The 25,542-nt window shown below is 38.2% G+C and overlaps 2 protein-coding genes and 2 long non-coding RNA genes across 5 annotated transcripts; 2 read left to right on the top strand and 2 right to left on the bottom strand.

Annotated features, from left to right (window-relative positions):
• Window positions 1–127: 127 nt before the first annotated feature.
• Window positions 128–4,848, top strand: LOC140340609 (phospholipase A2 inhibitor and Ly6/PLAUR domain-containing protein-like). The gene is made up of 5 exons (XM_072425915.1): window positions 128–198; window positions 1,085–1,201; window positions 2,405–2,554; window positions 2,924–3,064; window positions 3,602–4,848. Exons 1-5 carry the CDS (start codon window positions 147–149, stop codon window positions 3,799–3,801), a joined length of 660 nt encoding a protein of 219 aa, XP_072282016.1. The 5' UTR covers window positions 128–146; the 3' UTR covers window positions 3,802–4,848.
• On the bottom strand, window positions 3,923–12,781 carry LOC140340611 (uncharacterized). 2 transcript variants are annotated; one of them, XR_011922682.1, is made up of 3 exons: window positions 12,481–12,781; window positions 5,829–5,913; window positions 3,923–4,013 (listed from the first exon to the last, which is right to left on the bottom strand). It is a non-coding gene; the product is annotated as an uncharacterized lncRNA (long non-coding RNA). The 2 variants fall into 2 exon arrangements; XR_011922681.1 differs by lacking the exon at window positions 3,923–4,013 and having other exon boundaries at window positions 5,460–5,913.
• On the bottom strand, window positions 8,636–10,912 carry LOC140340612 (uncharacterized). The gene is made up of 2 exons (XR_011922683.1): window positions 10,103–10,912; window positions 8,636–9,405 (listed from the first exon to the last, which is right to left on the bottom strand). It is a non-coding gene; the product is annotated as an uncharacterized lncRNA (long non-coding RNA).
• A 120-nt stretch (window positions 12,782–12,901) lies between the features above and the next one.
• On the top strand, window positions 12,902–24,391 carry LOC140340608 (phospholipase A2 inhibitor and Ly6/PLAUR domain-containing protein-like). The gene is made up of 5 exons (XM_072425914.1): window positions 12,902–13,040; window positions 18,781–18,897; window positions 19,915–20,064; window positions 21,029–21,169; window positions 22,619–24,391. The coding sequence occupies exons 1-5, from the start codon at window positions 12,986–12,988 to the stop codon at window positions 22,819–22,821; spliced, it is 666 nt and encodes a 221-aa protein (XP_072282015.1). The 5' UTR covers window positions 12,902–12,985; the 3' UTR covers window positions 22,822–24,391.
• Window positions 24,392–25,542: the final 1,151 nt, after the last annotated feature.

The following is a 25,542-nucleotide window of genomic DNA, read 5'->3' as shown; positions in this document are numbered from 1 at the left end:
TATTGCTGTTTTTGATTCCATCCACACCTCTAATCAATGTATAACTGGAACATTATCTAGCTAATGTTTACAAGAGAAGACTTGAGTCTTCTTCGTTAATATTACTTCATTCACAGTGCCAATTCAGATGCCACATTCAAGACACAATGGATTCATGTCTGAAGTTTTTCTGGCTTCTTTCCATCTTTGCACAACCAGGTCAGTATGTTGTCTTGTGTTGTTCAAATGTCATTGTTTAACCATTGCTTAAGCCCCATTTAGTGTAGGAAGGCAGGTTGCAGCACTTGTTTGCCCCAGGACTTGGGCATGTTGGGATTGATGAAGGCTCAAGGAGCTCAAAGGGCAGGAAAGGACCTGGGTCAATTTTGGAGCCCAAGGGTAGAAGAAGTTCAAGGTCAGACAAAGGGTCAGTCCAAAGGGCAAGCAATTTGGAGGTCCCATAGAACAAAGCCAGAAATTAACAATTAGTAAACAAAACTTCAGCAACTAGAAAACTAGGACTATAACAGACAAGGTTTGGAATGGGCACACCTAGTTACCCTCTAGCCAATCAGAGATTGGAAATTCCAGCTTTAGGGGTTTATAGGCCGAAGGGTCATGAGAAGGAAGCAGATCCCTCTGTTTGTATGTGCCCCTTTCACACCCAATGTGCAGAAGAGTTCCACTAAAGAATGTATTGCATGCAAGTACACAAGCTTGTCCACACACAGAGCAGAGAGATGAACAGCTATGATGCAGACCTGGTTAGTAATGACATGTCTACAAACAAGTGTTATAATCTGAGCACATCCAAGGAGTAGGCAGAGGAGGTAGGTGCTTTCAGCTCTTCATCCTAAAAAAAAAAAGGGGGGATACAGAAAAAAAGTTCATGAATCATAGTCAGTGGAAGACCTCTTGCAGTACAAGAAGAGCTCCAGGTCACTAATCTGACCCTATCCGAGAGCTATGCCTGCCTTTTATCTCTGCCATCCACTGTCTTTGATCCATAAGCCAAGTCTCTGCCAACTGAAATAGAAAATGGATCGTCAGCTTTACAATTTAGCTGGAAACGATTATCTATTTTGAATTTGCAATTTTCTTGCAGGTCACTCCCTCTCCTGCACGGTCTGTCTGGTGCAAGGTGCAACTTTCTGCACAGGAAACAACGTATCCTGTCCCCCCGGACGGGTATGTGCCGCCACCCACACAATAAACATAGAAGGTACGCTACCTGCAGGTCAATGATCTTGTATAAGTAAATAATATTCACTTTTACTACTGGAAATCTATTTAGCCTTATGTATTGAAATGTATTGTTTTATACCTGAAGTGTTTATTTCACAATATACTAAATCCATTATATAACTTTGTTTATTTTATTATTTTTATTTATTTTTTGATAGAGTAGAAAAGGGTTAGACCATAATTTTATCACTGCCTGGGTATCAGCTTGGGAGATTCACACCCCCGTTTTGTCCTGTGACCATTGTCACTGAGACTAGTAATAGGTTAAAAGTAGTTGTATGCTATATGGCTTTGGGAAACACCATGTCTATATTTACTGGAATTTCCAGAAAGAAAATGGCGGCGTTTGGCAGAACAGTCAGACCCAGAGAAGAATAAATAAATCGAAACCGCCCAGAATTCGCTGGCCTCAGTGTGTGGGAAATAAGTGATTTTATTTTAGGAAAAGTTTTGTTTAGAAGAAACCTTACTTTTTTTTTTATAAATTATATTTCTAATCTCTTATAAACTATTAGTTAAACCGAAACAGCCATAAATAACTCTTTCTTCAACATCTCTCCTTAGCAAGTATGTTTCAACTTATTTTTTAAAATTTGTAGTTTTTTTTGGATTTTCCTTCTTAATTTTTTTTTATTAGGCTGACAAACAAAAACTTTATTCTTGGGCACTGATTTATTAAAGCTCTCCAAGACTGGAAAAGATACACCTTCATCAGTGAAGCTGGGTGATCCAGCAAACATGGAATGGATTTTTTAACAGTCATTTGCTACTTGTTAGAAAATGTTCTCAGTTCTAGACCAGATCCATTCCAGGTTTGTTGGACCACCCAGGTTCACCGATGAAAGTGTATTCTCTCCAGTCTCGGAGAGCTTTAATAAAACAGGCCCTGTATTGGGAAGTAGCCTTGACACTTTTCTACAGGGAAAGGGTTCAATAGCCAGTAGAGAGCTCTATATAACCACAAAGATTTTTAGGCTATCATCCCACAAGTTTTCTGAAAAGTATCATCCCTTTTTTTTTTTTTTTTTATTAAAATATTAAAATACAAAAAAAAATTTAATAATATATTTACCATGCTAAAGGGGAGCAAATAGGGGAATCCACTAAAATTTACTTTAAAATAATTAGATAATAATACCCTTATGCAAACTTACACTTTTCTTTCTTCCTCTACTCACAGACGGGATAAAGACGACAGAATATTTTGGTAGGTCGTGTGTGCCAGAAAACCAGTGTCAGCGGCCAGGAATTTTCAGCACTTACAACAGCAAATCAAAAAAGGGAATTTCTTGTTGTTACACAGATAACTGCACCCCCACCCAGCCGCAATGTGAGTAGTTCAATACAGATACATTCGATACGTTACACTTTGAATTTAAGATAAACTCTTCTAGTTAACAAATCAGCTGCTCCTGTTATTATTGGAAACCAATATCAAAAATGGAAAAGGGGCTAATATTAATAATTACAAAGCTTTATAAATTATAGGAATACAAAATTATACGATAATATTGTTTACTTTAAGGAGTTTATTTGAAAATAATTATGAAGTACAAATTTAACCAAAGACAACTTTCCAAGCTTATTTCCATAAATGTAATGGAAATCATAAATATACAGAAGTTTAAACTCCCTTTTGATCCAGTCCTTACCCTCTAATATGGCGTTAATATTACTGCCTTCTTCTCTTCCTATATAGTATTACCAGATAATGACAAACCCAATGGCTTGACTTGTCCTACCTGTAAGGCTAATGGAACGCAATGGTGTGACACTGGGATGGCCATGAAATGCACTGGAGAGGAGACAATGTGCATTGTACAACACTCCAAAATCACGGGTAGGTGAATAGGAAAAAATGGAAATAGATTGTGAATATATGAAAAGATTACCCAATGTCAACCCTGCCTGCTAGTAAAAGGGAATTTTTCCAAATTGTGAAGGCTCTTCTGGTCCTATTTTACCCAAGGCTTTGTACAAACATAGACATTTTGTAGCTTGAAACTATTTTTTGTGATCATTTCCAGTAACAGATGAACACAGTGCTGTATTTTCAATACCTGTTCTGTTCTTTAGAGAAGGAGGAGAGTGACTGAGGGCCTGGCCGCTATACTCCCCTCCATCAACATGCATAGTGATCGTTCCCAATCGTCATTCATTGATCTGCCTGGGCTGATTGATAATGATGTTGGGTGCTCAATGGAAACGTCATATTTTAAGCATTCGTTTTGGTGAGTGATTATCTAACGTGTGTACAGCCTTAGGTACAAAATTCCCCCCTGGTCAGCACTTTGCACCAAGCAATCTGTCTTGTGCCCAAAACCCAATAATGTCCAATGTTATCTCCCCCGCTGATCTAATATTTCATCCACTCCAGGATCATCGTCCACCGAGCTCGTTCTTCGAGGATGTGCCACTCCAAGTATCTGCAATATTGGCAACCAGACTCATATCACCGATGGCCTGTCTGTAGAGGTTCAAATTACTTGCACTGGATCCGCTGAAGGATTTCCACACTGTTCTTACTTCAATGGGATCATAGCAATTGTTATAATGCTGATTCTAAATACTGCCTGAAATTTAGGCTTGTAAAAGAGATTTTACATATACAAGGTCTGTGTAATAAACAAGATGTTTCTATCTCTTACACAAAGCAGAGAGATGATTATGAGCACTCGCCATGAATGATTAAACTTCTCCAAACATGCAGGACAAACTCCGGCACTCTGTGTTTAGTTTGTTGTCAGTCACCGTTTAATGCCGTTGTGTTTCCCCTCATGTGCTGAAATCTTAGGAAGTAAAAAAGTTGAGAAATTAGTCAATTAGTAAAATGTCACACCGGAGCAAAAAGAGGAAATTTCTGTTGAGATTCTGCAGCAAACTGAGGTGGGCCTGAAAAATTTTCATAGTCAACACTTGTGAGGAAACCCGGATCTTGCAGTATGATCCTGAAACCAAACCACAGTCACTGGAAACCCCTTCATCAACAAGAATCAAAAAAGTCCAGATTCACAGCCATGCTCATCGTGTTTTGTGACATGAAGGCATCATTTTGGCAGAACGGGTTCCAGGAGGCACAACAGTGACCCAACATTATTATAAGGAAGACAAAGAATCAGGAAAAGATGGCAGAAATGTGTGAAAATGGTTTCATTCTTCATCAGGACAGTGACCGACAAACACATTACTACACTGGAACATCCTCCTAATTCGCCAGATTTGGCACCTTGGGACTGTTTTCTTTTTCCTAAATTGATTCTGTGATTAACCCCCCGAGCGGTATTCCCGAGTCTGACTCTGAGTCAATTTTACATGCAAAAAGTAGTAATCCTGAGTCAGACTCGGGGTACCTAAAAGCAGGATAAAACCCCACTTACCTTGTCCTGTCCCTGTCCCCCGGCTACCTCCTGGTCCCTGCAGGTCCGGGGGACACGTCTGCCCCCTCTGATGTCTAGCCGTGAAGTGCAGAGACGTCCTACGGGGATTCCCGGTGACGTCGGTGCATGGGTTGGCGGGACATTGAACTAGTTTTATATTGGATTCAATACAAAATAGCTGTATTGAGTCCAATACAAAGAATATATTCATATAATTATAATATATATCGAGAGATCGCCCGTAGCAAATGGGGGGGGGGGGGTTCAAGCAGGAAACAGGGCCAGCAGGTTTTAAGTGCATCAGGGGTTTATTTTCACTTAACACTATTTCCACACAAAACAGGCAAGATAAAACAAACAGCAAAAAGAAAGCCTGGCCACTTGGCCACTAACTCACTGTTAGTTCCCTTAACTAGCAGTCCAGCCCAACCTAGTGCTGTGCAGGACTCTAAGGCCCTAACCATATATCTTTTGCACCTAAGTCTGTGTCTTTACTCACATTCCCAGTTCGGCAGCCAAGTCAGAGCCCCAGGAATAAGCAGGATGGGAGTTTATATCTCCCGGCTAATTTCCAGGATGCATTTCAGGTGAGACAGTTACACCTGATCATACCCAGGCCTCTTTAGCTCCCCCACCTGGCTAAGAAGCTCATTGTCATTCAGCCTGGTACTTCAATCCCACCTTCTTGTCAAAAGGGAAACTGTCTGACTAAACAGAAACATGTGTATAACCTGTACCTGGGGCAATTGTACCTGTCACCCTGGACGTAACCCTGTGTTTTATTTGGCCAGCTGTTACAATATATATTACAAATGCTGCTATACACTTATATTACATTATACATTATTTTTTAACAGATTTTTTTTTTTTAAAGTTTATTAATAAATTTATTAACTGTTAGACATGTGTCGGTGAGTTATGCCTAAGAATTATAGGACTACAATGTAAAATAAATTTCCATGCAAAAAATTGTACCGCTTTTTGCATGCAAATATGGCCAGAATCAGACCGCTAGGGGGGTTAAAGGAACACGCTTTGTGTCAATGGATGCAATGGAGAGAATATTGAAGAAGCATTAGAATTGTCAAATCAATAAATAAAACTACGGTAATTTATTATATATATTATCAGTCTCGTTATTTAATGGTCAGACCTCATATATATATGTGTTTATGTGTATAAAATATATACTCAGCTATAAACCAATCTGAAAACCAAGTTACTTACTTTTACTTGAAAAACCAGGAAAAGCACACTGACTCGAGTATAAACCTGGGGCCCAAATATTAGCCATCACTGCTAACATTCAAAACTGTAATCAACAATAAAGTTATCAAGATTAATATTTATTATTAAATGAATATAATTAGAAGTAAAGCGACAGGTGACAAGGGCTGTATAAGAGATACATGGGCTGGTATGAAAGTGACAACTTGAAGGACATACAGTATTTTTTGCCGTATAAGACGCACTTTTTCTTCCCCAAAACTGGGGGGGAAAAGTTGGTGCGTCCTATATGACAAATGTGTTATAAAATAATTAAAATAAGATACTCACCCGATACCCGATCCTGCGTGTGTCTCTTCTCCTCGCTGGCTGCATGCAGCGTGTCTCTTCTCTCCTCTGGCAGCGTGTGTCTTCTCCTGGCTGCAGTGCAGAGCGAAAGAAGCCAGCACAGCGCCCCCTGCTGTTCCCTGTCCTAACTGCTGTACAGTGGAAAAAAAGCACAGAGTGATCAGAAGGGGAATTTGAAAGGCACATGAGTGATCAGAAGAAGAAGAATCTTTCAGAATCTTTTTTTTCTAGATTTTCCTCCTTAAAAATTGGGAGCATCTTATACGGCGAAAAATACAGTTGTGTTGGAAGAAAGAAAAAATATGTGGGGGGGGTCCCCTGCCGGCCATGCTGGTACTTGTAGTTCCCCAATAGCAGCCGCTTGGCTTGCTGAATATGACATATAATAATTGGAGCTTGTCCATTACATAAATAGAAATCTGAACACATGCATGAGGCAGCACAATGACATCACATAGCAGCTGCCGGCCATGCTGGGACTTGTAGTTCCCCCATTGACGCGTCTGGCAAGTGTCCTATGAGATGCTGCCGCTGTAGGAGGGGCGGGATTATCTCACAGCACAGGGTGGGCGGGGCACAGCTGCTCTCCGAGGTCTATAGAACACGCCCACTCTCGGGGAGCTCACGCTGAAGCGGAATCTAGAAAAAGATAACAGATGCGCGCGCAGAGTAGAAATGGATAATTGTTACGTCATTATACACGCCCACTCAGCTGGTAGTACGCACTACTAAAGTAGGATTATCTCATAGGACAACGGCTGAATATACTATATAATAATGGAAGCTCTGTTATTATGCTGTATACAGTGTCTAGCATATTTCTATATATTATCACTTCAATAATATTACTTGGCATATAATAGGTTTGTGTGCAGCCAACAAAAAACATAATAACACACAATGTCTACACGTGTTACAGCAGGCTAGGTATAACACCCCCGTGGCACTGTGCTGGATGGTTGCTACCTCCACAGCTGGGAAACATTCCTGTCACCTCTGACCCTTCTCTCTCCTCAGCCGCTCACTTCCCTCACCTCAGTCTATATGAAATGTTATATTATCAGCCACAGCTGTAAATTTATCTTCCTGCCAGCTACAGTGTGTGAAAAAGGCCAACATCACCCCTCTGTGTGTACAGGATAGGGTCTGCTAGTGAAAAGCCTGAGAATGCGTCGCTTGGAGACGGTTGCTAGGGAGATACCGCTGCAGAAGGCGGGAACTAGGCGTCGCCACAGCTGAGGCTGCCATTTTGGAAAAGGGAAAAGTAGAGGAAAGTTACAGCTGTGTAGTTTATTGGATTAAGTTAAAATAAAAAGGAAGATGTTGGGGAATGCTGACAGGATATTTGATAAGGCCATTAGACATGGAAAAATTATCCCATTTCAGTGACTCCCAAGTTATTGGGGAGAGGTTGTGTGTGGTTCTTTTAGGGCAAGGGTGTCAGACTCAAATACACAGCGGGCCGAAATTAAAAACTTACACCAAGTTGCGGGCCAAACTTGAAATTTATTGAAAAAACCAAATATTTCTAAATAAGAAGAAACAAGAACACATGAGAAAGCCATGTAGTAATATGATCTAATATAATATTAATATTTAGATCAATCCACTGCATATTACTGCATGCTCTTCTCATGTGTTCTTGTTTCTTCTTATTGAGATTAATTGCTTTATTTCAAGTTATTTTGCATTGCATTTAATATAAAATAACTGTATTGAATACACTGGTTTTATGTCTAAAAGCGGTACATTGTTCTTCATGAAATTGTATTTACAGTATAATAAATTAGTATGATTATAATAAAGTTCAAAACACAAAATCATGTCAAAGTTTATTATTAAATTTATTTTTTTTAATGTATTTATTATTTTAACATGATTTTGATTTTCAAACTTTATTATACTCATACGAATATATTATACTGTAAAATACATTTTCATGAAGGACAATGTACCGCTTTGAGTCATATAAATCCAGACAGAAATGAAGCGCCCGGGAGGTTAAAGCAAAATTAAAATGAAAAAAATCACACTTTTAATTCTGCAGATTTCTCGACTGCAATAGAGAAGTCCTCGATTATGTCTTGCTGCATCGTGGAATTCTCTTTCGTCTATGCGCAGAGGGAGGACACCATCTTGAACCTTCTTCTACGTTACCCGATATCGCACTGCGCAGTCGTGTGATTGGTTGACATAGCCTGCTGTAAAGGGGTAAAAAGAGAGCCGATCTCACTGTGCATGCGTAAGATCGGCATCTCTTTCCTCTCAGTGTAAAAAAAAAGCCCCCGATGCACATGCCCGAGATAGAGCATACGCAGAAGGTGCAGCCAAGAGCCTCCTGGGATGCAATGAAGACAGAAAAAGGAAGGGCTTCACAAAAAAAAAAAGAAGTTGCAGTGAAAAAAAAAGAACAATATTTTTTCTTTATATAAAAGGGTTGTCTGCCTTTTTTTATTCCATTTTAGGACGATTTATTATTGCAACAGAAATTGTAACTAAAACAAAGAAATACAACAATCTTTATAGGTATACAGTCTTTCCCTAAAGCAAGGTCTTTGCCATCATCTATATGTCATTAAGCCAAAGAATCCAATAAGTAATATTCATGGAAGTCCATATAAGCATATTAGTTCACAAACAGTTGTTGAGGTGGTAACATCATATGATCAACTTTCTTGCAGCAAGTTCCTCTTCTGTTCATTTACATCGCAGCAGTATCAGTTCTTACATTTATTTCGAGATATACATTTTTTTTTTTTGTACATTGATTTTTTTTGGTCAGTTGAGCTCTGTATTGCTTAAAAAGTGCAATATAATTTTCTTGAACCACTGAAGTTGCCATAGAGAGCCATTCTTCTTTTTTCTTCTCCTTTCTTACATATTTTATAATTTATATACAGACTTTCAAATCTTTTTAACCGTAGTGCAGTTTGCCGCACTTTTCTGTGCACATGGGAGCTGCCACCGGCTCCATCCCAATCGAAACAATGGTGGAGTTTGGGATCTTGTTTTTGCCTGTGGCGCAGTTCCAGTGACTTGTTTCTTTTGGTTGTGGAGTTGTTACCTGAGGATAGACACTGAGGCCACAGCCAATCTCCCGAGAAGCACAGCAGCACTTTACTGTTTTCATCCCTTTCTGCAATATTGCCAGACCACCAGCTCTTCATGGTGGGACCATTTTAGGAAACGCTCAGAACCAACTCAGCATAATGGTGTGATTTTTTTCAACCTATTTAGGAGCAAAATTCAAGAAACCAAAAACAATATAATACAGATATTATCACAAAGACATTGCCAGGTATATCATTTTAAACCACAGAAGTAGAGAAACTTATGCGTTCAACATGTTGAAAATTTCCCTCAGGCTCTTCCACACAATCCTAAAAGTTGACACACTCCACCAAGAGTAAAAGCCAGAAACCACAATATAAAAATCAAGGAAAATGGTTCACTCCTGTGCATGAGGGCAGTTCTGACCCTGCTTGTCCATGTTTTATCAGTATTGCCCCTCCTGTTTGAGCAATGTGTCTCCACTACTGCTGAGCCCCCTAGCTCTGCTGAGCCCCCCTAGCTCTGCTGAGCATTTCCAATCCTGCTCCTGTCCAGCTCCTGTGTTAACCCTTTGTTTTACAGTCTGTTGTTTCCCTGTCCTTTCCTTGTGCTCTCACAGTGTTTCCTTTGTCTTTGGTGATCCCTGTATCACCCTTGTCTTCTGTGTTCACCTGTGTCTTCTGTGGCCCCTGTGTCACCGGAGTCTATTTTCCGGATTATTGGTTTTTGAACCCTGCCTTTGCTCCTGACCTCTCTTGTTTGCTGGCTGCCTTCCCCCTGTCCTTCTTTAACTATTCTCCTGCCTGGTGATTCGGTACCACACATTGTGCCCAAGAACAGCATCCTGGCAGCAGTCTGCAGTGCAACATCCTCACCTCTAGAGGCTCTGGAGAAAACCAGGTTGTATAGATTCTGCACCTGCAACCTTCCTAGGGTTCACATGACTATTGAGCAAGCAATAGCACCCCCTAGAGGCTCTGTCTTCCCAAGCGTGCCAGTTCTTAACCAGTAATGACACTTCTCCTGTATCCACTGGACCCCTGGGACTGGAAAAAGAGTCACCTTCAATTGTGGACACTTTCGACACTTTTATAGACTGGGTAACCTGCAAGCATAGACAGTTTTGTCTTTTGTATAGACCAAGTAACCTCCAAACATAGGCAAGTTCAACACTTGTATAGACAGAGTCACCTCCAAACAAGGACAATTGCGACACTTGTTTAGAACACTTCACTTCCAGCCATGAAAAAATTTCAACATTTGTATAGACTGAGTCACCCCCATGCGTGGAAAATTTCGACACTTGTATAGAACAATTCGTCTCCGACCATGAACAATTTCAACACTTGTACAGAATGAGTCATCTCCAACCATTACCAGTTTAGTCACTTTGGTGGTTACTGAATCACTAAACTTACTGTGATGGATTTATACACCAAACAAAAGGTACCCATAACAGCTTCTATCCAACACTTCTATCTTTCCTAAATTAAACACTAAATCTATAATAAAACAACTAAATTTTTAAAATAAACTAATCTGAATCTGGCTCTATACACAACCTGGCTGTGCTCCTGTCATTCTGCAGCCAAACTAGGTGCCAGATGATGACATCTGTCATCATCTGACTCCAGTGACATTACTATTCCTGTCAATGCCAGGTATAGTATTGACAGATCTGCACAGCTGCCACCAACAATGCTGGTCGGGCAGAGGGATCTCCTGCCCCTTACAATTATATCAATGTACCAGCGGAGCTCTCTTTCCTGCTCTCTGAGATAACGGGGCCTGACCAGTACTGCTGGTTTGAAAAAAAAAGTTTACTTTTTTGTAGCTGGCCCGAGTATAAACCAAAATGTTTTTTTTTTACAATAATTTTCATTTTAAAAAATTAAGGTTTATACTTGAGTGTATAATATATATATATATATATATATATTATATATATATATATATAGATAGATAGATAGATAGATAGATCTCAACTGCAAGAAATCAATTGCAAATTCCACATGCATTCTCCAAACATTCTATTGCAATCTCCTAATACGATGCTATTGTAATCTCTTTTCTATAAATCCATTCGTAAAAACCTAGAAATTCATATTGTTTAATTGTTGATTTTTAGTTTGATTGTAGTTTAATTGCTGATTTTAGCCATTGGATGGCACATTTGTAGTGGCAGGACAAAAAATGACATCACAATAAATCTGGAAATCTGGAGGTCATTAGGGCAGGTGTCAAGTAAGGAAACACAGAATGCAGGAGTCATCAGAATATCACACTTGAGTCTCAAATATCAAAAATATTTTATGGTCAGACTTCTCACATCATGGGCCCTCTGGCTTAGGGTCCCTGTGGCTTAAATTGTGGCTAGACCACAATGTATTGTCCAACAACAACAAATGTACCAACACGTTTCTTGGGCCGTAAGAGCTCCCTCCTCTTCAGCACTACATATATGGAGTAAAACAGCACCAGGGGAGCAGATATCCATAGTTAAAGTCAGTTAGGCCGGAAAACGACATATGTCTATCAAATTGAACCACTAGGGAAATAAACATAATCCAGATGATAAATCCTTTAGACATAAGTGATCCAGAGGAAGGCAAAAAAAACCCAGTTTCATTTGCTCCAACAGGGGAAAAAAAATCTTTACTGATCCCATGAGGCAATCAGATGTTCCCTGGATCAGCAGTCTCTGTTATCTTAACTTTAAATCCTTATTCTCCAGTTATATTCTGTGCTTCTGGAAACCATCCAGCTTTTTCTTAAAGCAATCTATAGTGGTTGCTGAAACTACTTCCTGAGGGAGCCGATTCCACATTTTCACAGACCTTACAGTGAAGAATCCCTTCCTTATCCGGATCTTAAACTTCTTTTCCTCCAGACACAAAGAGCGCCCCCTTGTGTTTTGTAATGACCTTAATAATTGGGAAGGGAGTTCTCTTCCAATATGAACCATTTATATATTTATACAGAGTCCCATGATGCAATGCATCTGCAGACAATGGCATGCAGCAACCGCTTGCACGCACCTGTCAAAAATGCAGCTGAACACTCTAGACACCTTGTGGTTGAAGGTGAGAGATTGGGAGCATTGAACAGCGTAGGCTTTAACTACCCATCTGAAGCCAGCCATAAAATAAAGCTAAATGTATAATATTAAAATACTGCAACCAGACAGGTCATTAATTGCAGAACAATTGCAATAAAAAACACCTATCTGACTGCATTTTTAATTTTCACTCACCTGTTGCTTCTATCTTTTCTGCAACTGATCTAAGTGTTGGTTCTTTTGCCATCTTGATGGGGGATGCTTTAAATGTAAGTTAATTCGGACAAATTAAATACTTATCACTCTCAACTGTTCTCTAGTCAATGAAAACCATATGTGACCATCTCATCATCAGGTTGGATCCATTTCAAATATTGGGGATGGACTGGGTGTGACACAAAAACATGATGGTAATGTTACCCACCCTAACATAAAAGTAATTTTTTGGCAAAGCTAAAACTAATTAAAAAAGCAAAAAAGTATAAATGCATAACAAAAATAAAATGAAAAATACAGGTATCTGAATAGCATGGATTCTAAAGCCAGTTTAGGTGGGGTTAATGCTAAAAACTCCTGAAGTGGAGGAATAAGTTGTAAGTTGCTGCCATGAATGGGTTAAGGTTCAGGCATGAAATAAGGGCAGTTCTCGGTCATAGCAGCATTGCACTCACAGATTTCACATTTACCATCCATCCTGACAATGGCATCCTGCATGCTGGGTATATTCTGTGTCCTCTCTATCCTTGCAGGATTCGGTAAGTCCTCCTTACAATTTGTGTTTCTTTAATGTCATTTTTTTACTTGTTTTTGTGATCAGGGTTTATGTTGACATTCATCCTGCATTCATCCTCCCATTTCTCAGGACACTGTGTTCTCTGCAGCTGTGTTGTGTTGCTGATATAATGGTGTATATAGCCAGATAGGAAAGGAAAATTTCCATTTTAGAACCATTTCTTGTATAGAGGATAGTTACCGGTAACATAATAAAATTTCTGTAATAGATGGCAACAATAGCACAGACTTTCACAAACTTTTTTTACCCGAAAGTGAAGGATTTTTTACATAGGTTTCAATTGGAAAAATGTGTGAGTGGGTAAGTTGAATCCAATGTAAGAAATGTGTGCGTGTTAGGTGAATTTTAGGGACAGAAAGTCTTGGGATTTTATTAAAGTGATAGTTTTATGTATGCCGTATTCTAAAGCAGACGATCTTTTAAACATAGGGGAAGCCTTGAAATAACTTTCAGATCTTCAGGGAACCCCGACTATAATAACTATATCCATAGATCACTGTATATCAGTGTGGTGGTCAGTGGGAAGAATGACTCTTACATTGCTGGCCAAGAACATCACCCTTACAGGTTATTATATAGCGCCGACATATTAAGCAGTGCTGTACAAAGTCAGTAGTTGTCCCTCAAAGGGGCTCAAAATCTAATGTCCCCACCATAGTCAGATGTCAATAACATTCTAAGGTCATTGTTGGGGGGGAAGACAATTATTATAACTGCAATTGGCTGGCCATTGTCTTTGTAATTTTTTTTAAGGTTTTGTAAAAAATGTATTTTTATATATTTTTATTTTATTAATAAACAGGATTTATATAGCGCCAACATATTACACAGCTCTGTACATTAAAAAGGGGTTGCAAATGACAGATACAGACAGTAACACAGGAAGAGGACAGGACCCTACCCCGAAGAGCTTACAATCTAGGAGATTTTTTATATAGTTTTTCCCAGTGTAGTACAGTGATGGATAGCTTATCCTAAACCAAAACTTCTATCTTCCATGATCTGAATTGTTTTTTTTAATATCTTTTGAAAAGTTTTTGTGTGGTTTTCTGTGGCAAAATAGTAATAGGATAGTTATACAAAGTGAAGTCTGGTGACAGGGTCTCTTTATAGCCGACAATAATAACAATACAAACCCGGTGAATGCTGGAAGAGAGTGGACTTGGGAGTCAAAGTGGACTTGGGAAGCCATGGGTCACGGTCATCACAGCAGATGTGGCATGGTGTAATAGAAAATGAGATCAGAATGCACAGATCCAGCCAAGTCCAACATATTCTGCAGTGGGGGGGTGGGGGCTGCAAATTACAATACAGCCTTGATATAAATCTAGTTAGTACCTATTCGGATCACATATAAGGTAAATTAATTGTCAACAATACTACAAACCCAAAACTATTCCCCCATACACATGCTACTTGTTGGAATACATGGAATGCTACTTGTTTATTCATGCCGGTGACTGTGCCTCACCGCTTCTCCCTTTCTTTTGGGTCCAGATCTGCTCATCTCATTAAAGCACAATAAATCCCTAAACTACTATATAATCTTTAAAATGTTAAGGTTTCAAAAGTAATTTTTTTATTTTTCGGTCATCTGCAGAGTTTAATAAACTCATGATTTTGCATTAAAAGTCATTGTCCTGACACTTCCTGTTCTAGGGTAACAACTCTATATTCCTGACCTAATTGCCCTCCTGAGTTGTCATGATGTTAAACAAGCTTCTGATGGAAACTACATTGTCCTCCAGGAAACCCGTCATGAGAAATGTCATGCAGCCATTAAGAAAGTGCATGTAGCCAGGAAGTGGCTGCAAATGAGCAACACTGAGATGCAGTAACATTTTGAAAATACATTTTATTTTTTGATTGGTTTTGATTTGTGTTATGTAACAGAAAAGACAATAAACTGCCATCAGTTATAAGGCTTCTGCATGCCCCATTCTTCTATTTCCAGGTACCTGGGGGTTCCTAATAGAGTATCAGGCTATTCTAAGGGAAAATCAAGTAGTATATGTGTAGTCAATAAAATAAATTGCCTCACTCGCCACTAGAGGGAGCTCTGTAATTGTCTCAGCTTAATAACCTCCCTTCCTAAAGTATAACAAGCATCAGAATAATTTTAATGCGTTTAATAATAATGTGTTGAAAAACACATGCAGGTATTGATTACCACTCACTCTATTCCTTTTTGTCAATTGTTGTATTGATCGGCTCTTCTTTCTAGAAGCACAGAGCCAGCTTTGTTCAGGCATCCAGGGTCACCATGTAATATTTAGATTGACCTGACACATGTAAATCGTGCTGCCTGTGCAAGTTTTTTATGTGCTTAAAAATGGAAATGTAGAGCCCCAATGACCCCTTCCTCCCCTCCTGTCCCACAGGGGTCACATAACACACCATGACCCTATTACCCCCCCCCCCCCTCCCTATTGCAAAATATCACAGGGGTGGTGGATTAACAGTTCATTCTCCAACCTGGTTCCATACAGTGGCCTGCAGTCACTCACTTCAACTTCAGAGCCGTCTTCTATGCCATGTCATGTCATGCAACATGGATGAGGAAGACCTGATGCTGGTGGAGGTAATACTGTCATTGGACTAGACCACATAGGTGGTGCATAGGAATGCACTGGGGGTAATGGTAGGCTCACCTGTTGAAGTATAGGGTAAAAGGGCAGAGTCCAAGCCCTTCCTTCCCAGTAACTCCATCTGTTTTATATAAGCAGTACAGCACAACCACTGTGTACCATTGCAAAGTAGGAAGCAAAGCCTGAACAAGTATTTGATCTGCCTCCAATTACATATAATATTACATAAAACGGGTTTTCATCCATGAAAACATTGAAAAGTTCACAAGAATATTACATAAACTTTAATCCTTCTGGAATGCTGCAAAAAAATCCTCACAAACTCACCGAAAACAAGCAGACTTCATGGAGATGAACAAAAACTTAAAAGGAATTTAACTAAAACAAAGATTTATTCTTTCGTAGGAATGTCACACGCCTCTAAAAATAGCCCCTTGCAGGGTATTTAAACAACAACAGAATGATCAGTGTGTGGCCCGCGGGGAGGGGGGCTCGGGGGAATTGTAGCATGCTATATTTACAAGGCACACCTCTTGTATTCTCTGTGATCAGTCCGATCCTCTGTACAATCAAACTGATCGCGATATAATCACAGAACTAATTGTTGTATGTAATAGGTATGTAAAAAAAAGAATTAAGAACCAAGAAAGGGAATTTAAGAATTCAGATAGAAGAATTAAAAGCTAAAACAAGAAGGGAATAGAAACTAACAGAAGGAAGACAGAAAGGGTTACAACGGACAAATGATAGAATAAAAACTACCAGAAGGAAAGAATGGAAGATGACAGTAAGGATTAAAAAAGGTTGTAAACAATTGATAGATGGAAGGAAAAATTAAAAAGTGATATAAAAAAAAAAAGAGAGTGGTGTTAGTAGGAGCTTATAATAGGATATATAAAAAATGACATTATATAATTAATAACAGATTCTAATTCAAACTGCCATAAACTTTATTAGTTATACATAAAAAAAAAACTATTTTTTTCATGTTACAAGTAACAACATTCAATCTCAATCAATTTGAGGGCCCGACGCGTTTCGCAGAAGAAAAAAAACTTGGCATCATCAGGGGCAGCATTTGAGATATACAAATATATAGATATCAGATGTTACCCCTGATGAAGCCGAGTTATTATTCTTCTGCAAAACACACCGGATCATCAAATTGATTGAGATCATATTTTGTTTCTTTTAACATGTAAAATTGGTATTTTTTTATTGTATAATTAATAAAGATGCTGGCATTTTACATTAAATCTGGTATTAACTATATGATGTCTTTCAAGTTCCATTTTTGTATCTATTTTCTTTTTATTTAAAGAGTAAGGAATGTGACATCGGTGGAGTTAATTCCAAGCTTTTATTAACACCACTCTATTTATATTTTACTTTTGACAGTTTTTAATCCTTACTGTCATCTGACAAATGATAGAATAAAAACTAGCAGAAGGAAAGAATAGAAAATTGAAATTTTAACCCTTTCTTTCCTCCTTCTGTTAGTTCCTATTCCATTCCTTCTTAGCTTTTAATCCTTCCATCTGTTAAATCTCCCTATAAGTATATGACGTCTTTAAGGTCCCATTTTTGTGTATATATATTTAAAAATGATCAAATGATAGATACCAGATGGAAAGAATGAAAAAATAGATGGAATAAGAACTGACAGAAGAAAGGAGGAAGGAAAGGGTTAAAAACTGACAAATGATAGAATAGAAAATGACAGATGACGGGAAGAAATAAAAACTGTCAAAAGGATGGAAAAATATTGACCAAAGAAAAAAAAACTGTTGAGAGATAGAACAGGACAAGACGAAAGAAAGGCAATAAGGATTAAAAACCGAAAAGGGTGGAATAAAAATGATGGAAGGAATAACAAAAAAAATAAATGGAAGATAGAACAAAAAGATTAAAAACTCAATGAATGATGAAGAAATGACAGATGACAGAAAGATGGAAAGGATTAAAAAGTGAGAAAAGGATGGAATAAAATCTACAAGAGAGAGAATAAAAACTGATTGAAAACAGGAAGGATTAAAAACTGACAAAAGGAAGACAGGACTAAATACTGAGAAAAGGATAGAATCAAAACAGGAAGGCGGGAATGATTGAGGACTTTCAAAAGGTGGAATAAAAACAAAAAAGAAAGGATTAAAAAGTGATACGATGATAGAAGAAAAGTATAAACAATGTCCGATGCAAATTAAGAAGTCAGGAATGAATAAAAACAGATAAGGATGACATAAAAAAATGATAGATGACGGTAGAAATAAGGAAGAAATAAAAACTGAAATTTTAGTATTATTTTTATTATTGCACAGTATATAGCACTGACATATTACACAGCACTGTACAAAGTCCATGGTCATGTCTAACTGTCCCTCGAAGGAGCTTACAATCTAAAGACACCCATAGTCATATGGCATTAACACAATCTAAGAACAATTTTTCTGGGTGAACCCAATTTAATCCTGTAAAACATGAAAATTCAAAAGGTATACCCCTGTTGGAATTTCCAATTCTTAACAGTCAACATTTCCCTTCTTATGTTTTAGATATTTTAATTAAATTCCCCTGCAGGACATTGCGTTGCCTTTATCTGTTTATTTTAATCCATTCGCAGCAATTTGGGTATTGGCTGACTTTAACCCCCATATCAGCGGCTGTGAAAGCATTAGGTTACAGGATTAACATTTTTTTTTAGAAATTGGTCCCTTTAATGTTTGCCTGATAAAACCTCTCCAGATTTCATGGACAAAAACAGCTGCAGCATTGTGTAAAAACATTCCTCTGACCAATAGGGGCACGGTATGAAAATATAATTAACTTTCCTCCCTATTCCCGCAAGGGGGAAAGGATTAGCCAAAAGCTGGCGAGTACATCATGCTCCAAACAATTGCTGGACTTGGATACTACAAACTATTTCCAACCTGTTGCTGGAATCATAAAGAGACCCTGTCACCAAGTTCTACACAGACATTTCAAGTACTTGAGAGCCTAATATTGCCTATATATATATAAATAATTTTGCTATTGACTTGCATTGTGCCTCTAACTTGGTATGTGCTTTCTCCAATCAATAATGTATATGCTATTTTTTTTTTTTTTGGTCTGTAGGCCATTCCCTTACATGTAAGGTTTGTATGCAATCATTCTCCTCGTATTGCTCTGGTACCGATGTGGTCTGCCCTGCAGGACATGCCTGTGCTTCATCATACACCTTGACAACTGGGGGTAAGTTCCAAAGTTCACCAAAAAGTCAGATTACTTGCCAAGGTCAACCAGCAAGACAATGTTTTTAGTAGTTATGAAAGGGTTAAAAGCTACTTGCAATGCTTTTATTGCTGTCTAAAAAAAATCCCAGCAATGGACAAATACGCCATCTTTATTCATACATCATCCAGGGTCACTGTCCTGAACTACATTCTATGCCAAGGTTTCTCAACTTTTTAACATTGGGGGAACCCTTGAAATAACATTCAGGTCTTTTATAATTACTATATCCACCAATCACAGTACATTAGTGTGGTGGCCATTGGGAAGAATTTCTCTTGCATTGCTGGCCGTTGGGAAGGATGCCACCCTTACAGATAGCCAAAAAGATTATTGGTGTCACCTAAACTTAGGGACCTTTTTGAATCACAAACTGCTTTTTGCTTAAATAACCCCTAGCAATCTCTGGAGGAACCCTAGTTGAGAAAACCTTTCGTAGACTGAGATGATAAAATCATGTAAATCTCGGTGACTGTGGCTTCTGTTCACTAATGCCTCTGCTGCAGTCTTTGGTCTTATGGCTTGCTGCAAAGATGCAGTGTTGCAGTACAACCAATGAGGGAGATTGAGGAATGCTTACTCCTGCAGCAGACTAATGAAATCATTTCAGCCTAGACAAAGTCACTAAAAGATAACTTTTTAAAGCTAAAAGAAGCTCCCATTGCAAAATTCTATAAAAGGCTAATGACCTGGATGTAGGAAAGACTACTTCCTCATAAAAAAAAAACTCCTGGATGATCAAGAGGAAGGCAAACAAAAGCTGGATCACCCAGGTTCTCCCATGATAGTCTATCTTCTCCAGTCTTGAAGAGCTTTAATACATCAGACCCATGCTGTCTACATAAAGAGGAGTTCATATTAAACTTAATAGAGGGATGATAGTAAACAGAATCAAGGAAGCATTGAATGGTGACGCTTCCCTTCTATCCCAAAGATAAGGTTCTTCTGTCATTTAACAATACCAATATCTTTTTATAGATGGATCGAAACTGAGTGAGGAATTTGCCAGGGGATGTGTCCCTACAAGTCGGTGTAATAAAACGAGCAGTTTAAGCTTGCCCCGTGGCAAGATAAAGATGGGTGTATCCTGTTGTTTCCAAGATAACTGTCTTCCACCATTTCCAACCTGTAAGTCTTGCCATATTCTTCTGTTTTACAGGCAATCCAAAGTTTTCCCATGGCATCAAGATCCTAAAAAGGCTTGGGAACCCATAGAAAAAGCAAATAAGTACTCCACCTTTGTGAACACCTAGCCAATAAACCTAAATGAACTTGTCCATTATCCCATTTCGAAACTATGACCCTTAAAATGAAGTTGGTTCCCAACTTTGAAACACAAGTTTTTGATAGGTGTCTGTGGGAATTTGTGCAAATTTTTTAAGGTCGGGTTTAATGTTGGATGAGAAGATTTGGCTTTCATTTGGCATTCTAGTTCGTCCCATTGGTGGGGATTGAGGATAGCTCTCATGTTTCAGACCAAATTATGTTTCTCCACCCCAGACTGGTCAAACCATGGCTTTATAGAGTTGGAGAAAAGAACCTCCCCCAAACTGTATGTTGGAAGTGCATATTTGTCTGAAACGTCTTCTGTATCCTAATGTAATAATTGTACCCTAAACTGAATCATCTGGAGGGGTTTCCACATAGGTTTGGGCTTTTAGTAGGTTTGATGGTCAAGTGTCTATAAATAGTGTCCAATACAATGTACAAAAGCAGCAAAACTGGCCTGGCCATTCTTCTTCCCGAACAAATGTGGAGCCAGTGGATGTCTAACAGTTCTTTGCCCTTCTCCCATTATTAGAGTATCAGTTTGTATGTACAGTTGACTGGATTCTCTTGATTTGAAGGGCTAACTAATGACTTGACTTGATGTTTAAAGTCTGTTCCCTGCATCGATACTCACTCTTTCTTGGTCACTTTTGTCCACAGCAATTGTTCCTAACAATTTACTATCCTGAAAGATCTACTTTTTGAAAGGACAGTATGAAGGTTATGGGGGTGGTGTGGGCCCTGTGATCTCTAGTTATATCCCTACAAAGCCATTTGTCAAGGCAAATAAATATTTAATGAGTTCTTCTTTTTTTTTTTTTAGTGCCTAAAGACAACTTTGATCCAAATGGAGTGACCTGTGCAACATGTAGCTCCGCAGATTCAGATTGGTGTTACACAAAGGATACTATGAAATGTAATGGGGATGAAAATATGTGCATTCTGGAATCCTCTCATTATTACAGTAATTATATTTCTCTATTATTCATCTCTCCGCTTAGACAGTTGTCATAGTGTCCCCATTAGAAAAATTTTCCCTATCCTCCTGTTTTACTGAATGGGAATGCCAATTATTTTCACTACGCTTTGCAGTGGTTCTAGGTAAAAATAATCTATTGTTCTATTTATCTCCTCAACTCTCCACTATTTTAAAAAGGAGCTCATTGTATTAACATATATGCTCAACTATAAACCAAGAGTTATTTCCCTCAATACAGTTAGAAAAAATGTTTATACTTAGGTCACACCAGTAGATGGCGCTGTGTCCTCATGTAAAGTGTGCTTGTGTAACAATGTCTGGCTAAAGTCTGACCATCAGAGACATAGGACATTAGTTTATGTACTTAAGAATACAGTGCCATCTACTGGCAGTCAACAATAATGCACAAAAAATTGTTTCAAAACAAGTGACCCACTATAACCAATAGTCAAAAGTACAAAATACTTTCACCAGTAAAAAGCGGGGGGGGGGGGGGATACAGACTAAGCCCGTATGATTTTATTTATTTTTGTGATCTTTTATATGAAGGTTTTAAAAATGACACTCCATAGATGTCAATGCCAAGGCCATTATTTTACTGGCATTTCTATTGATTGCTGTTTGGAACGTCAGCCCTGAGGTCTGCACTTTGTGTCCTCAGTTTATACTCAGGTCAAGGAATTTTCTTCTATTTTAAAGTATAAATAAGTACCCTGGAACAGTTTATATCTAAGTATATATGATAAATGTACTCTTCCTCTGTCTTCTTTTACTTTGACCCTCTCCTTTTCTCATTTCACACCACAATTAATCCCTAGTTTTATTTTATCACATTTCCCACTGTTCTATATAGCCCAGATATCAAGCAAAAAACTTACTCTATACAAACAGCATCCCACTAGATCCCACTCTGTACATATCTGGGATCTGACACTGCATTATTTAAAAGGAAGATGGCGGCATGGGACAAGCTTTTGGTGAAGTATGGGATTAGAAGAGAACAGCTGAGCTGGGTTGAATGTTCAGTATAATTAGAGGTGTTAACTGAGGAAAGAGAGAGGGTCAAAGTAAAAGAAAACAGAAGTAAGAAAAATGTATCATATATACTCAAGTATAAACAGGTTAAATGGAGTATTAGGTGATATTTTAAATGAGTGGTAAGTCCCACTGTGTAACTGATGATGGAGTGCACTCATTGCTACTTTTACATTTTTGGGCTAATTTCCGAACTAACTTCAACACATGATGGCAGACTTAGCAAAGCTAGGTAGGTAATTTTCCAGTTTCTATACAATCTCAGTTATTTCTTCAACATGTTGGTGGTGGAAGGGCCAACCTTGATGGGCATAAACATGAATGTATATTCTTTAATGATGATGAGGTTCTCTTTGAACAAAATATATATTATCTGACCCAAGTGTTTTCCTTTTACAGAGCCAGTAGACTCACTGTTATCACTTCGCGGATGTGCCACAAAAAGTATGTGCGATCTTGGAATGCAGGCAATCTCGTATGGTCAACTTAAGATGACGATGAACATCACTTGTACCAGTGCGGGGTCTCCTCTGTACAGCCATCTCCAACTCCTCTTCAGTTTCATTGTTGCTTCAGTCCTAAGTTTTAGGATGATGATATAGTGGTGATAAGATGGGAATTTCAGCAATGGCGTTCATTACCATAAGTATTTTGGTAGGTGGCTGGCGGTACAACATTTGTCAAGCATGTTTGTCCCATCGGACACCCACCCATTCTAAATCATACATGCCCCTAGGTTTTTTTGATTCTTTGTACACTGGGGTTGGTTGGGCATTCTAATTGGCTTACCAATTAATGCCACCGTCAGGGGCTGACAATGGGTACTTCAGTAATCTATCCCGGATCAAAAGAGCTTGACTTTTGCAATGTTGGGACTCGGGGATGGGGTGCCTGGGAAGCTATCCTAGCATGGGGCTCATACATTTCTGCTCCCAATGGTCACAGAGGAATATTGTGCAATAGAAGAAATGACAAAGATGGCGGCAGGGAGAGAAAATGTGCCCATAGCTGATGCCCGGGCCTATCCTCATTGGAGAAGGGTAACTTTGCCATAGGGTATAAATATGGCAAGAAATCCCCCTTCCTCCTTAAACACCACCTTCCTGCCAACATTTTCTGATGTATTTTGTGATATGTAAACAATAGCGCCACCTATATTCTCATTGCTTTTCTAAAATAAAAGTCCAAGCCCCACTCACACATCAATGTTTTGCTTCACATATTTTCTTCTATGGTTTAATGCTAGGATTTTTCTGGTTTAAATGACCCAACCAGATTTTACCCCCTTCCTGTAAACCCTGGACGTCAAGGACCTGCACCTTGGGGGTGTGTCAATCAAACAACATATACTCTTTGCTAAGAAAATTCAGATTGGCTCATGGTCACATGACCAGCCCATGCTAATAAGGAAAAATTATGTATCAAGATTTGGGAAATAAGAAATGAGGGAAAAGTTTTTAAGACCTTAAATATATTATAGGTTTGATCCCCTTTCCTGGCTTCCTTTTAAATGCCAGGGGCTAAGGAGGTTAAAGGGACACGGGCAGCAGTAAATAATATAAAAATTGGCAACTAATATTAGGGACAAATAAATTAGAGATTATTATAACTTTATGGGCTTTTTGTCTTTCTGTGGTGGTGCAAAATGTTTACTGCTGTCTCTGCTAAGGAGACTTAACCTTTCTATTTGCCAAAAGTCTTATGAAATCCAAATCCGCCTCTTTCATTGATAGCTGTCTAAGATAGAATTTTTCCTACTTTGGGAGAACTCTTCTCGCTTCCTGTTTCATCCCCATACTCTATTCAACACTTAAAAAAAAAAAAAAGTTTTGGTTATGTATACACTTTAGCTGATTTAAAAAAATATAAATATGTTAATATATTGCCATATTATTATTTTGATAGGGCTCTAAATTAATTTATAATTTAATTTATACAGATAGCATTTTCAATTGTCAGCTTTGCACTATTGAGATTGGCCACTAGGTGGCCGAATGAGTCATTATCCTAATAAGAGCTGAAATGAGAAGCTTAGAGAGATTCGGCCATCTGTCAGCAAATTTCAGACCAATTGACAGCAGAGTAATTTATAAATGGAGCCCATAGTATAAAAAAATTATTTTATTCAAAAAATGTTTTCATTGTCGCTAAATAAACCAATTTTTTTCTCTAGATGTCATTTTTGTGTCTTTACTCAATGGTCATCATTCAGTGGTCTCTTCTGGATGGGATATTTATAATGAATAGAGCCTGCAATAAATACATTTAAAACCCGGTCATAACAAGCATTACCCTATGTAAGCAAAGACAACCAACAATCTAAATTTACAAAAGCATTTAACATTTACAGAAAAAAAAAGTTTATTTTACAGGATGAAATATATTTATGTTTATAATTGAGATAAATTCTATTTAACCGACAAATGTTTTATACAGGGTGCACCCATTATGTTTGTGTCACGGAGTATAATATTAAAAAGTACTAGAAGCAGCTGCTTGCCTTCAAGCTATCTCTTTGTAACAGAAACTCTGTATACTTATATCAATAGAGAAGATCAGAAGAAATTAGTCAACCTTGAAAATATTAAACCTAACAAAATCTTTAAATTATACTGGTCCTTGAGCTTCGATCACACACACACATTTGGCTCGTTTATAAAAATTCTCTGAAACGGGAGAAAATAAACAATCATGGTGAATCCATAGCAGCACCAACTAGTGGACAAATTGTGAAGTGTCTGTCAGAATCTGCGTAGATTCTTTTAATGGGTCTGATTTATTAACGCTCTCCCAAGACTGGAGAAGATAAACTATAATGATACATCCAGGGTGATCCAGCAAAGCTAAACAAGGATCTGGTTTATGATTGAAAACATTTGCCACATAATAGCAAATGATTTTTAAGAAATTCATTCCAGGTTTGCTGGATTATCCAGGTTCTTTCATGATAGTCCAGTCTTGGAGAGCTTTAACAAATCGGGTGTATTGTCTAGGTTTAGAATGTTAGTCTGCTACAGGCAGGAATTTGTCAGCTTTTTCCTGCCCATTGATCATTCATACTGTGCGTTGTAGCTTCACAGTCCATTTTTAAACACAGGACAGGTGCAAAGATTGGTATACTAATTGGTGAAGTTACTATCTACTTTCTGGCCTCATAATTGGTACTAATTATGAGGCCAGAAAGTAGATAGTGACCCTGAATGATGCCTGAACAAAGATGGTATCATTTCCTAAATGCAACTGTACTGTAATTTCTATGAGAGGTAATAAAATATAATAACACCTGCAAGGGTAACTTTTTAAAACATATCTGATGACAGGTT

The sequence above is a fragment of the Pyxicephalus adspersus genome, chromosome 11, assembly GCF_032062135.1.
Source record: "Pyxicephalus adspersus chromosome 11, UCB_Pads_2.0, whole genome shotgun sequence".
Taxonomy (NCBI): Eukaryota; Metazoa; Chordata; class Amphibia; order Anura; family Pyxicephalidae; genus Pyxicephalus; species Pyxicephalus adspersus.
The sequence above is the reverse complement of the archived record's forward strand: the minus strand, read 5'-3'. Positions and strand labels throughout refer to the sequence as shown.

Excerpts from the sequence above, each read along its gene's own strand:
- LOC140340608 (XM_072425914.1), top strand. The coding sequence starts at position 12,986 with ATGGCATCCTGCATGCTGGGTATATTCTGTGTCCTCTCTATCCTTGCA. Across the intron at positions 13,041-18,780 it reads CTCTATCCTTGCAGGATTCG|GCCATTCCCTTACATGTAAG; the intron begins GTAAGTCCTCCT and ends TTTGGTCTGTAG. Across the intron at positions 18,898-19,914 it reads ATACACCTTGACAACTGGGG|ATGGATCGAAACTGAGTGAG; the intron begins GTAAGTTCCAAA and ends ATCTTTTTATAG.
- LOC140340609 (XM_072425915.1), top strand. The coding sequence starts at position 147 with ATGGATTCATGTCTGAAGTTTTTCTGGCTTCTTTCCATCTTTGCACAA. Across the intron at positions 2,555-2,923 it reads CACCCCCACCCAGCCGCAAT|TATTACCAGATAATGACAAA; the intron begins GTGAGTAGTTCA and ends CTTCCTATATAG. Across the intron at positions 3,065-3,601 it reads ACAACACTCCAAAATCACGG|GATCATCGTCCACCGAGCTC; the intron begins GTAGGTGAATAG and ends CATCCACTCCAG.